This window comes from Takifugu flavidus, chromosome 2 (assembly GCF_003711565.1).
Source record: "Takifugu flavidus isolate HTHZ2018 chromosome 2, ASM371156v2, whole genome shotgun sequence".
Classification (NCBI taxonomy): domain Eukaryota; kingdom Metazoa; phylum Chordata; class Actinopteri; order Tetraodontiformes; family Tetraodontidae; genus Takifugu; species Takifugu flavidus.
The window spans coordinates 5,301,123-5,313,944 of record NC_079521.1 but is presented as its reverse complement, the minus strand read 5'-3'; the positions used below and the strand labels follow the sequence as shown (position 1 = coordinate 5,313,944).

Here is a 12,822-nt window from a genome sequence, read left to right as displayed (position 1 = left end):
GTATCATACTTAGTCCTCACACAGGTAAAAGTACGAGGATGTGCATGCATGTGTATGTCCCATTTGGGGCAATCTTAAATTTACAGTTCAAATCCTAAACCTGAGCCCAGAATTCAACCACGCACAACCAGTTGGTGGAAAATGTCAGGTCAGGTGATGTTATTGAGCGAATATGGACAAATTCATGTTTAGAGGCCCGTTGCTGTTGGACACTGGCAGAAAACTAAAAGAGGGAACTGACTTATTGCCCAAATCATCACCTCTCACAGGCCATGTGGTCATGAGCCCTTTCTGAGGATACTTCCTCCTCATCTTCCACCTGCTGTAGTAGAGATGGGCATAGAGCAAATTTGAGCTCAGCAGGTAGTTTGTTGCAGAAGCTGCTGTGCTAATTGTATAACCCCTCCGCCCCCTCAAAACAACTCCTTCAACAGGCAAACACAGTTGGATCAGGGATTGTTTTGCTGTTTGACAGGTCTCTGTGGAAACTGGCTATGTACAGGCTGCCTGTGAGGCTGTGACATCACCCTCTGGATATTCACACCAGTGTCAGCTCCAAGGAAGCAGCAACAGGAGACGACCTGAGGACGCGCACGCATGCACGCACACAGGCATCTTTGTGAGGACATTACCCTCAAACTGTCCTTTGAAGTTAAGAGGACCAGCCAAAATGTCCTCGCTTTCCAAAAATATGATTCAAATTAAAAAAAGAAATCAAGACACTTAAGATTAAAAATCTCTTTTACAAGAGTGACAAGATGGAGCAGAAGAAACAGCAGAAAACATAAAGGGCCTCACTTTGTTAGTCGAATGTAGATTTTGGTACTAAATATATTGCAAGTACAAGAACTCACAGACACACACTGGCTTTATGTTGCAAAGCAACCCTATGTGCTGTCATACAGTATATTGACTAATGGACCCTGTTTAAATTGAAGCCTCTGTCCTGGAACTGACAAATATTGTTATTATGATGCATTTGGAATATTTAAGAATGAACAAACTGATTAATAAAATATACTTTATTTATGAAAAGAATCTGCATCGGAGTTAATAATATTTCACTCCAAAATGCTCGCATATGGTTGCCATAGGATTTAATAGCTAAAAAGTGAACAATGAAACAAAGGCGACCGCTTCTGGGTCTGCGGTGTAACACTGACCCCTAGTGGTGACAAACTATAAATGACATCAGCGAATATTTGGTATTATTATTATAGTATAAAAAGCAAAGAATGAAACGATCAAAACGAAAAGCAACTTTGTTTCAGTAGCAATACCAATGAAGTTGAATAAGGAAATGCCTGACAGCCGCATAGCTTCTACCTTCCTTCAGCATGTCCAGAAGTTCAACTTTTTCTGCGATATTTAGCATCTTTCTCTTCCTTTTGGGTGTGTCCTCCAGTGCCTTTGCACCGGTTACAGGTTCATCGACATTGTGGGTTTTGTCATGAAGAAAATTTACAAACGTAAATTTGACAAGCTGTACAGAGACGAGGCGCGGAGACTGATCACGTTGATCAGTCCCTTAGCCAATCAGGATGCAGAACACAATGTACTGGTAAAAAAAAAGCATAAAAAACTGCACTAAAAAAATCCGCGAAAGAGCGAAGCCACGAAAGGTGAACCGCGTTACAGCAAGGGTTCACTTGTATTGTTTTTTTTTTTTGTTCTTCAGCATGTCCACAGAGGAGGATGGCTTTCGTTTTAAACCTGGGGGGACAAAACCAAGGCAAACACTTGAAATGCTGTTTAGTTCATTTAAAACCAACAGAAAATGAGGACCAACTCTATATGGATGTCCTTTGATACCTTGTATTTTGCTCAGGGATTTTGCAGTATTTGCAGATCTCTTGGCATAAGCTGCCTTCATCCTCTGGATGTTCTTCTTGCTGACCACCTCGTGTTGAACGATGGGATGTGGATAGTCTTTGCCTACGATACATCCAGCTGCCTGCTGGACACTTTGTGGTGCCTTCCAGGGCTCAAAGATGTACTCAGCAGGAAACTTTTTCAGATGTGGAAGGAACTTTCTTCAAAGGAAGAGAAAAGGGAAAATTAAAATCTAATAAATAAATGATTACTGAGAACAGTCAGTCAGACCGTACTTGATGTAGTCCCCATTTTTGTCGGTCTTCTTTCCAAAGGCCACAGGAGAGTAAACCCTGAAGAACTGGTGAAAGAAAGCACTGGCAGAGAGCCACTGCCAGTTCCCAGCATTCAGAGCCCAGTCGCCATCCAGTAACAGCTCCTCAAAAACCTTCCCAAGAAAACAAAGTTCCAATTGTTGTAAAAGAGGTTGTAGCTGTGACTGAGCTGGCTCAGTTCTTCATTAATAGACAAATTATGTTTTTGCTGAATAGACACATTTACAATATAAAGCTGATGCAGTGAGCAGCACTACCAATAAGGGAATGCAACAATAATAATGTTGTATAAGCAATCAATCACAAAGGGTTAGCTATGTGCTGTACTGTGGTGTGCTTTAACCTTTTGACCTTCCTCCCAGCTGATCCACAGGTCTCCCCTGGTGAGGAAACAGGCGACAGCATGCCTGGCCAGGTGGTGGATCCATCCCTGCTGCCTCAGCTGCGTCATGATGGCGTCGATGAAGGGAAATCCAGTCCGAGCCTACGTGGAAACACAGAACATCCGGGTTGAGGGGAACATTTTAACTGGGCTCATTTCAAGGTACACTAATAGTTCTCTACCTCTCTCCATGCAGCCAGGTATTCAGAATTTATGTCCCAGTCCACCTGGGTGCACACTGGGTTGTCTACCATTTTATTAAAGTTGGAGATTCCCACACTGGCGGTGTAGAAGAACTCTCTCCACAGGAGCTGGCCGTGGAGGGAGACTGGAGGAGCCGAATGTTTCTTCTAAAACAAAGATGCACATGGACGACAATCACAGGTCTGGAATTGAATCTTGCTAATTGCTCATTTCCCTGATGGACACCCCCTAAAGGGATCAATAAAGTACTCTTGAATCTTGAATCTTGAATCTGAAGAAACCACTCATCCGTGAAGCCATGGCAACACTCACCCCTTCATAAACATCAGACAGTCTCCACCAGAAGGTGCGCACAGACAGGCAGCCAAAAGTCACATAGGGACTGAGAACAGTAGTGCTGGGACTTAGCGAGTTTGGAGATGTCTTGGGCTTCTCAAAGTTGCAAACCCAAGCCTGGAAAAAACAAAGATCCCAAAAAAACATCCTTCTGTCATTAAACACACAGGGTTCTGCTGATGGTTCAGTCATGCTCCAGTACCGTTCTTTTCATGTGCTCCTCCAGTCTCCTCAGAGCCTCCTGCTCCCCTCCTGGGAACTGCTCCTCCGGAAGATCTGCAAGGTTATGGCCAAAGTCCTCCAGGGTGGGAATCCTGTATTTCTTCTCATGGCTTTCTGAACAAGGTGTGTTCACATCTTTGGAAGTAAATAATGGATTTGAATCAGTTGCCATGTTGTGATTTTTCACAAAACTGTACAAATGTTCTTAATTGTACCTTTCAAATCCTCCATAGAGGGAGCGGAGAGCGGTCTCTTAGGTGGTCCCAGCTTCTTAACTATTGCCTGCATACTCTTATATGTGAGGGGAGTTTTGCCATTGTTCTCCTCAATTATCCTACAAAGAAAGACAGTTAAACAATCTTGAGGAAATTAAATGTTTCACATATTCTATATGAGTGATACCTGTTGATGTCAAACAGAGTGTGCGACACTTTGCAGACCACATCAATTCCATGTTCTTCGGCCAGCCTTGTCACGGTTTTGTCTCGACTCAGGCTCAAGGGTTCTGTGTCGTACTCATAGGTCAGCTTGGTGATTTTCCATTGGCAGAACAGCTTTGGAAAAACTTCTTCTGGCTTCCCTCTTACAACAAAGAGCCTGGAGGAGGCACACTATTCACCAATAATGTCTACACAGTTAAAGCTGTGAAATCAGTGCAGTGGCTGCAGACAACAGATACCTGGTGTTGAGTTGCCTCAGGCTAAGGTCAAGGTCTTTGAGAGCTCCAATAAGGAACCTACAGCGGTTGACACCAACACTTTTGTTGTGGAGCTGAGGGTCCAGGATGAACACTGGGTAGAGCTCCTTGCAGTCTCTGAGAGCAGCCATCAGCCCTGGGTTGTCATGCAGCCGAAGTCCCTTGCGGAACCAGTGAATGCACGTATGAGTCATGTCGGTTAAGCTGCGGACGAATCACCACAGCTCGCTTTAACATTTTACAGAGGTAGATACACATGTCGACATGACAGAAATCGCGATCTCCATGTGTAATCGCTCTGAAATATAACAACTCGTTGCAGAAGCAATAACCCCAGAGGGTGAAACGACAAACAACAAAACGCAAAAGAACCGATCGAAAATCAAAGAATGAACATGGCTGGACTAAGACTTACCGTAAATCAGAGTTCTACCTCCGTTCAGCTGGAAGAAAAGAGCGTTCTTCTAAAATTGGTGTTTGGTAACTGCCACGTTGGAGACGTTACAAAAGCAAATGAACCAATCAGAAATGGCAATAGCAACACGGAACTAAGCAGTGTTTGGAATAGGACAGTATGGTTAAAGAGCTTAATCCCATTGGCTCATCGTAGCTCGCCGTGATCGTATAGTGGTTAGTACTTTGCGTTGTGGCCGCAACAACCCCGGTTCGAATCCGGGTCACGGCATTGTTTAACAACAAAACGGCAGGAGAGCTCTTTTTGGCTCTTGAGTTCCTAACGTAACTGTATTAAATTATTTTCCACATTTGTTGTCCTCGAGGACAGAGAACTTTCGAACACGCAAACTGGCTGTTTTGTTGTCAATTCCCTTTGCGGCACGTTAGGGCTACATCGAGTTCTTAACTGTACGTTTAAAACGGTATTGTGTCACAAAGGAAAAATAAATTATTTTTGTTAGGTTGTGTTGCGAGTTCCTATTTACATTTAATTACAAGTAGATGCCACGAGATGAAGTTAAAGTAGAATAAAACCGGTTACACTCTTAATTTATCATAACTCATAAATCAAAACAAAACAAAACTCATACATTAAAACAAAAAGTTAACCATATAAATCTCTCTCTCTCTCTCTCTCTCTCTCCTCTCTCTCTCTCTCTCTCTCTCTCTCACACACACACACACACACACACACACACACACACGCACACACACACAGTTGCAAAGTGCTATTCTGTATGCATTTCCTCCCTATATTTCCAAATTTTTCACAGGAGAAAATGATTCCAATCTGCAGAAATAATGGTTGCTTTGATTTTTTTCATGTATTCACGTTGACATTTTGACAGTTTGCCTGTAATTTACGTAATTAATTCATAGCACATTTTATTTCATATATATCAGAAATTAACAATGCTTAACCTTAGCAGAGACGAGGGGAGGTGTAGTTAGGGGGGAAGCAGCGTTCGAGGAGACAAGGGGAGGTGTAGTGAGGGGGGTGTCAGTCTAGCCGGACCGGCGGGGGCAGCAGCAGCGTTTCCTCCCTCTCCGAAAAGACGCCAGCCGACCGAGAGACGATGCACTGTCGGTGCGCAGCGCCCCCGGAGACAACGTCTCCGACTAGGTGTGGGACCTGCGAACACACAGGTCGTTAGCGTGCCCCGAAATCAAAGTTGTGCGTGCGTGCACAACTCATCTCTCCTCTCCGTGCTCCAAACAGACGCAATAAAATGCTGAGCCGACTGATGAGCAGTAGCGTCAGGAGTCTGGACCGGGAATGCAACTGCACCGTGAGGCTGCTGGACGACTCCGAGTACACCTGCACGATCCAGGTCTGTGATTGCTGTTGTCTGTTTATCTTGTTATGGAGGACACGAATGGGGGTCAGATGAATTCCTCTTTCATGTGGACCAACAACAGCCTTGGCTGCAGACTTTACTGCTTCTGCCTTTAGCAGCAGATTCGTGACTGAAGGTTTGTGAATGACAGAGAAAGATGCATCTTTCTGCAGCAGCAGTTGTGCTTGCACAAATGATTGATGTTCCTTTATGAATCAAGTCTGTTGTTGTCTCTGTGGTGATTTTCTCACTCCCTCAATCTCCATTTAGATGTCTGCTGTCTTTAGTGATTTTCAGATCTGAGGTGTGTCCACTGGCTCTGAAAGCTTTGATAAAATAAATGAGTGATGCATGTCTCTTTGTTTCCCGCACTTGTCATATATTTATGAAAGTGGAGGATGACCTGAGTCAGTGAACAGGGCAGAAGATGAAGTGGCTTGTGTATATTGTAAATCGGGGGTGTTCTAGCTCAAGTGGGATAAATTCTGCTGCATCAGCCTTACTGCCGTTCCACCTTCTAATCAGCCAATCTGTGGCAGAGCTGTGTTTAATGTTTGCTACTCTCAGGGATTCCACTGCTGCTGTTGGGGAAGATGCCAGCACACACAGACTGTCACCACCTGTTCAGTTGTGGGATGTGACAGCAAAGAGAGCCTTTCATGGAGTAACTAATGCAGGAGCACTAGGGTTTTTTTCGCAGCTTCTCCACGTCTGAAGCTGGGTGGCCATGAGTGGATCTCATTCCTGACCTGAGAAATTGTGCAGCATCCAGGAGGGGCAACGTTCTGTGGTTGAAGTGTGGCTGAAGTATGTGCAGTTTAACTTTAGTTCTGGTGATGATCTCTGGCTGCTCTTAGGTCCTTGCTTGTTCCTCTTTCATGACATCTTTAATGTCACTCTTCTAATCAGTGAAAGCAATATGAAGTGCTGCTTTGATTTGAGACAGGAGGGACTTTCAGTGATCACCATTGATATACTTTTACAGCTTTATCAGTTCATCTTCAGTGCCATTAAGACCCTAACCCTGCTCTGGCTTGTTAGCATTCACCCTCAACTGTTGCTGTTCCAGTGAAATCACATCAGACGATGAAGCTATGAGGACCTTCATCTGAGTGTTACAGGAGTGTAAATGCTGATTTTTGACAATAAAAGAAAAGTCCAACTCTTTTGAAACCAGGTGTTGAGCTTGAATAGTGTCTTGTTTCCAGGGCTTATACAGTTACCGGCCACTAGAGGGTGCTCAAGAATGGCCTTTCGACTGCACAAGCCTCATCTGCTCAGATCCAATTGCAATTTCCCCCACACGTATAATCTGAACATATACAGAATAATCAGAGATCCATCAGAGCACACGTGTAAATCCCTGCTGTGAGGAAGTGCTTCACTCACCTGACTTTGACTCGCGCTGTCAGCACTGCAGTGGGAAGTAGTTATCAGCAGGGAAGCTCCTCACTATTGCGGGACCTTTATGTTTTTATCATTCAAAAGGTGCTCTTACATCTAATGTGTGCATCTCTTTCTCTGGGTCTTTGTTCTGTTTGTTCTGTTGTGACGGAATTGACAAATAGAAATGAATTTTGGCCAACAGTCCCAAACAAAGATGTTGATCTCACTACAACACTGGAAATGTTTGAGGATGTCCTGACGCACGTCTGAGCCACATTGATGAACTATAGCGCACAGAGAGAGCATTTCTGTAGATGGAGGTGGAGTTCAGGGAAATCGTCCGTGGGGTCAGTCTCAGCCTCTCCTCTCCCGTGAAGGAGGAGGAGACCCTTCTCCTTTGTCGATAGTCTCTGTTTCCAGAGGCCCAAGCTCCTCTGGATCAGTCGGATCGACCGGACCCCCAGCGCCGAGCTCACAGCCTGGGCATCGGTGAGCTCTGGTCCCGCTGCGCCACCCAGCTGCTCCAGTGTCACCATCCTCCTTCTGATCAGGGCCTCCTTCAGCCCAGGGGTGGCACTGCTGCAGACGTCCAGTCTGCCACCACAGACTAACGGCTCCTTTAAAAGCCAGTGCAGAGAGTCGGTCTGAACAAAGCTCCATCTAAAGAGAGCACAGGATTTTAAAACACCCTGATAAAATAGAGGTAGCCCCCGTAACGATAAAAAGTTTAATTTAATTAAAAACAGAGCAGCATCCAGCCCCAGGTTGTTCACACGTTTGAGTACACAGCTGGCCACACTCCTCCACACTAAATCAGGAGGCCCTCCGAGGAACCTCTGGACAAACTGTAATCTTAACGTGGCCACTCTACTGGCCAGGTGGATGAGGCCCTGGCCCCCCTCCTCCCGAGGTAAAAACAATACTGACTGTGGCACCCAATGTAGACGGTCCCAGAAGAAATCCACCATCTTTGACTGGACCTGGGCCAGCAGGCCCGATGGTGGATCCAGGCAGGCCAGCCGGTGCCACAGCAGCGAAGCAACAAGGTTATTTAAAACCAAAACCCTCCCTCTAAAAGACATGTGGGGCTTGATCCAGCTCCATTTATGCAATTTGCTGTCCACCTTTTCCACAATGTCATCCCAGTTCTTGGCTTCCATCTCCTGGCATCCGAGGTACACCCCCAGATACCGAAGTCCATTCCTCTTCCAGGTCAAGCCTCCTGGGAGAACCGGGAGACCCCCACCCCAGTTGCCGACACCAAGGGCTTCACTCTTTCCCCAGTTTACCCTCGCCGCTGACACCATGGAAAACTTGTCCGTTATGCGGTTTAAAATGTTGATGTCCTGCTGATCTCTAGTAAAAACAATAACATCGTCAGCATAAGCAGATAAAACCAAGTTTCCAGCAAAACCCGATAAAACCAAACCCTGAACATTTTCACGTATTTTGATCAGGAGGGGTTCCAGGGAGAGCGCATAGAGCATCCCCGACAGGGCGCAGCCCTGACGGACACCTCTATGCACCCTAAAAGGAGCACACAAGCCACCGTTGAACTTCAGGACACTCTCAATGTCACGATACAAGACCTTGATCATGGCTATCAGACCAGCGTTGAACCCAAACCTCTCCATGGTTCTCCACAGAAAGCTGTGTTCAACACGGTCGAAAGCCTTTTCTTGGTCTAAAGAAAGGAGACCAACCTGTGTTCCCAATGAACTGGAGACTTCCAAAACGTCCCGAATGAGGTGGATGTTATCCACCATTGACCTGCCGGGCACACAGTACATCTGGACCCGGTGGATGACGTGTTCCATGGCCTCCCTCAGCCGGGTGGCCAAGGCCTTGGAGAGGATTTTGTAGTCCGAGCAGAGCAGGAAAACGGGGCGCCAGTTCTTGATGTCCTGCAGGTTCCCCTTCTTTGGTAGGAGGGCAATTACTGCAGGACAGCGGCAGGGAGCCAGAGTGAAGACTTTCATTGAGGACGTCCAGGAGGTCTTGCCCCACGGTGCTCCAGAAAGCCTTGTAGAAGTCCACCCCCAGTCCGTCGATGCCCGGAGCCTTCAGGCTCTGCATGCTCTGAAGAGCAGCATACAGCTCTGGGACAGACAGGGGGCGATCCAGCTGACCATTGGCCTCTTCTGGTACCTGGGGCAGTCCAGAGCAGTATTCCTCAAACAGTTCATTGTTTTCTTTATACTCACTCCTGAACAATGAGGAGTAAAAGTCCACCGCCCTCCTCCGGATCTGCTCCGGCTCTGTCAGCTCCCGTCCTTCCTCCGATAGTAGGGAGTGGATGACCCTGCTCTGCCCACGCTTCCTCTCCAGGCCAAAGAAGAAGGTTGAGGGGGTATCCATCTCTGCGATGTCCTGGATCCGGGACCGCACCAGCGCGCCCTGTACCTTAGTGTCCAGCAGGTTGGCCAAGGCCGTCTTTTTGATCTTGAGGGCCTCCAAACACCCTCGATCTCCTCTGGACTCACAAAACTGCTCCAGTTCCACAATCTCGGTCTCCAGAGCTTCGATTGATCTGGTGATGTAGCGGGTGACATTGAGAGTGTGCTGCTGACACAACAACCTGATCTGAACTTTGCCATGGTCCCACCACTGTCTTAGACGGGTGAAATCCTTCTTCCTCTGCCTAAAACCAGCCCAAAAGTAACTAAAAGCCTCCTTAAAACCTCTGTCGGCAGTCAGAGTTGAATTAAAAGGGCAAATGTCCCTAACTAGCATGCAGCCTAAAAGCAAAGAATGATCTGTAAAACCTACTGGTAAAATATCACACTTTTTAAAAGTACTAAAATGGTGTTTACAACAGTAAAAGCGGTCGAGGCGAGCCAAAGAGATGGTGTCGTCTCTGATGTGGGACCATGTGAACTGTCTGTGGCTTGCATGCATCCTTCTCCACACGTCCACCAGACCATGGGAGCGGACCAGCTGCCTCAGAACCTGCTGGGAAACTGGATGCGGCTCTATGTGATTTCGATCTAAAACGTGATCTTCTGTACAATTTAAAATCCCCCCCTAAAATCAACAAATCAGACGAGCTAAGATTATTTAAAAACGTCGTTGATTTTCTCTAAAAAGAGCTTCCTCTCTGCACCCTTGTTGGGAGCATAAATATTAATAAAAACAACCGTGAGGTGACTAAACGCAGCTTTAACTAAAAGGCAGCGTCCCTGAACGACGTGCTCCACTGTGACAGCGACTGGGTTAAAAGACCTGGAGAAGAGGATGCCCACCCCTGCACTGACCGCAGTGCTGTGGCTTAAAAACACCCCCCCCTCCCACTCTCTCCTCCAGTCGGTCTCATTGCTGTCACTGCTGTGGGTCTCTTGTAAAAATAAAACTTCTATTCTTTTGCTCTTAGCCGTTTCATATGCTTTGGCCCTCTTTCTTGCTTCTCTAGCCCCGTTAATGTTTAAACTTCCCACCTTAAAATTATTCATTAAAAAAATGAGGGGTCTAAAACTATGGTCTAGGATGGCTATTAAAACACTAAAAAAGGCGCCACACTGAACAAAACCTCAATTGCACAACTCTCTTTTAACTTTTAAAATCAGTTTTCTTAATCTAAAAACGTCTTGGTCAGTAAAATCTGACTCCAGTTTATTTCTAAGATGATGTTTGGCTGATGTGTAAAATAACTGTTTCTCGGGGAAGTGATGTTCAACTTTAATCCCTTTTGCGTTTTTTGTGTTCGCAAGGAAACTCTTAATCATTTTTGCTGTGTATGGGCTTTCATCGAAGGTTCCGGGTTTCTGTGTGTGTGAGAGCTCACTCTCATCAGACACACATTCTCCTCCATCACTGCTCTCAGCGAGCTCAGGTTTCCAGAATGCTCTTTTCCCAGGCAACCAACTGGCCTTCGCCCCCACCTCTGCCAGTTCATCTTTTCTTTTCGGGCGTTTTTGTGGAACAAGAGTCCACGCAGCCTCCTGTTCCATCAACTCAACCCCATCATGCACCTGTCCCTCACCACCTTCACCTACCTGTCCCTCACCACCATCACCCACCTGTCCCTCACAACCTTCACCCACCTGTCCCTCACCACCTTCACCTACCTGTCCCTCACCACCTTCACCTACCTGCCCCTCACCACCTTTATTCACCTGTCCCTCACCACCTTCATCCACCTGCCCCTCACCACCTTCACCTACCTGTCCCTCGCCACCTTCACCCACCTGTCTCTCACCACCTTTACTTACCTGAGACACCACACCCACCAGTGCACCATCAGGCTCACTCACCTGACCCTCACTCACCACCTTCTCACCTGCCTCCTCCTGTCCACCTCTCCCGATACTCTCCTCTGGTCCTGCCGCAGTGGCCCCCCCGGGCCCGCCCGGACTCCCGGCACCGGGCTGGTCCGGGGCGGGCTCCCGCCCTTCGGAACTGACCGGCACCGAGCCGGCCCGACCCAGACAGGCTCTAGCTAAATGACCCTCCTCATCACAGCCGAAGCACTTCATGACGGAGGAGGACGCGTATAACATGTAATCAAATTCTTCCACCTTAACGTGGAAGCGCATGTTCAGCTCCTCCGCCCGGTTATTTAATATCATATAAAGTTGTCTCCTATGAGACACGACGTGTTTTAGCAACAGGGACTTGCACCCCGACAGAACCTTTTTAATGGGCGAGACGATCTTTCCGAACCTGGCGAGTTCCCTGGCCAGGAACTTGTCGCTGATGAAGGGGGGTACGTTGGACAGGGTGATCTGGGTGGAGGGCTGCGTCAGCAGCAGCACCGCCTCGAATCTCCCGCCAACGCTGATCCCCGTCTCCCCACCCGTTTCGCCTGCTCCACCTTATCAAACAAACAACACCACCGCCCCGTTCATTCGGGCGGCCGACTTCACGGACCCATGTCCGATTTTCTCCCCCACAGCGAGGGCCACCTCCTCCACGGTGTACAGAGACCCGGTCCCCACCTTAACGCCATGTCTCTGCGTTAACTGGAGAGATCCCCGCTCCCACCACCAAACACCATGGCGTCAGACGCCAACCAGCCAGACAAACCTGGCTGATTCCACCCGACACAAACCTCAAACGCCCAACAAAACACACAAAAAACACCACCAACAACTAACCAACCCAATAAACCAACAATTAACCGTACAACATAGGCCGAAACCTCGCAAAAGTTTGAAAAATTCTCAGAACGAGAACGCTCTCAGCTCCACGCGCTCCACTCACAGAGAGAGAGAGAGACTTTTGACTTTTAAACAGAACTTTATTTATCATTACAACAACCATGATCTACCACAAACATACAGTAGTTCCACCAAACATAGTTCGTCGTTCAGGAACCATGTGCTCTTGAAACTTTCAAATATTGTCCAGCATGAAATTAATCAGAGAGACAAAGGGAACGTGTGTGTCCTAGTCAGCGCTCTCGAACTGAGACCGAATCTTGACCAGCATTTTCTTTAGGCGATACATCTCCCGGTCGGTGAAAGCGGGCTCGCCGTATCTCTCCATCCTCATGAACATCTTGACATGATCGTGGAAGAGCTGGAGGTCTGAAAAGTAGTCCTCTAATTGTACAGACCTCTGCCCCTTCATGGTCCTAAGGAAAAACTTAATCCTCTCTAGACAGTAACCAGGGCGTACCTCCACCTTTACGTCATCACCATGAGCTGAAGCCTCCTG

General features: G+C 47.2%; 2 protein-coding genes and 1 non-coding gene across 4 annotated transcripts in view; 2 read left to right on the top strand and 1 right to left on the bottom strand.

Moving 5' to 3' along the window:
• Positions 1 to 1,007: 1,007 nt before the first annotated feature.
• Positions 1,008 to 4,560, bottom strand: cry5 (cryptochrome circadian regulator 5). The gene is made up of 11 exons (XM_057025431.1): positions 4,404 to 4,560; positions 3,971 to 4,192; positions 3,694 to 3,888; positions 3,507 to 3,625; positions 3,272 to 3,426; positions 3,046 to 3,186; positions 2,712 to 2,879; positions 2,491 to 2,631; positions 2,109 to 2,260; positions 1,813 to 2,033; positions 1,008 to 1,713 (listed from the first exon to the last, which is right to left on the bottom strand). The coding sequence occupies exons 2-11, from the start codon at positions 4,180 to 4,182 to the stop codon at positions 1,646 to 1,648; spliced, it is 1,572 nt and encodes a 523-aa protein (XP_056881411.1). The 5' UTR covers positions 4,183 to 4,192; positions 4,404 to 4,560; the 3' UTR covers positions 1,008 to 1,645.
• Positions 4,561 to 4,601: 41 nt separating this feature from the next.
• On the top strand, positions 4,602 to 4,673 carry trnah-gug (transfer RNA histidin (anticodon GUG)). The gene has a single exon. It is a non-coding gene; the product is annotated as a tRNA-His (tRNA).
• A 768-nt stretch (positions 4,674 to 5,441) lies between these two features.
• The window catches only part of LOC130521685 (FERM domain-containing protein 5-like), a 46,000-nt gene continuing 38,619 nt past the window's right edge, over positions 5,442 to 12,822 (top strand). For both annotated transcript variants that reach the window (XM_057025422.1, XM_057025421.1), the window contains exons 1-2: positions 5,442 to 5,567; positions 5,664 to 5,775. In XM_057025422.1, the coding sequence (XP_056881402.1) occupies positions 5,521 to 5,567; positions 5,664 to 5,775 (159 nt within the window). In that variant the 5' untranslated portion in view covers positions 5,442 to 5,520. The remainder of the gene's footprint in view (positions 5,568 to 5,663; positions 5,776 to 12,822) is intronic.

What these genes read in the sequence shown, in the direction of transcription:
- cry5 (XM_057025431.1), bottom strand. Translation starts at nt 4,182, where the DNA reads ATGACTCATACGTGCATTCACTGGTTCCGCAAGGGACTTCGGCTGCAT. An exon ending in AGGAGCACATGAAAAGAACG is followed by an intron (nt 3,187 to 3,271) that starts GTACTGGAGCAT and finishes TGTTTTTTCCAG; the next exon opens with GCTTGGGTTTGCAACTTTGA. An exon ending in TGTCTGATGTTTATGAAGGG is followed by an intron (nt 2,880 to 3,045) that starts GTGAGTGTTGCC and finishes TCTTTGTTTTAG; the next exon opens with AAGAAACATTCGGCTCCTCC.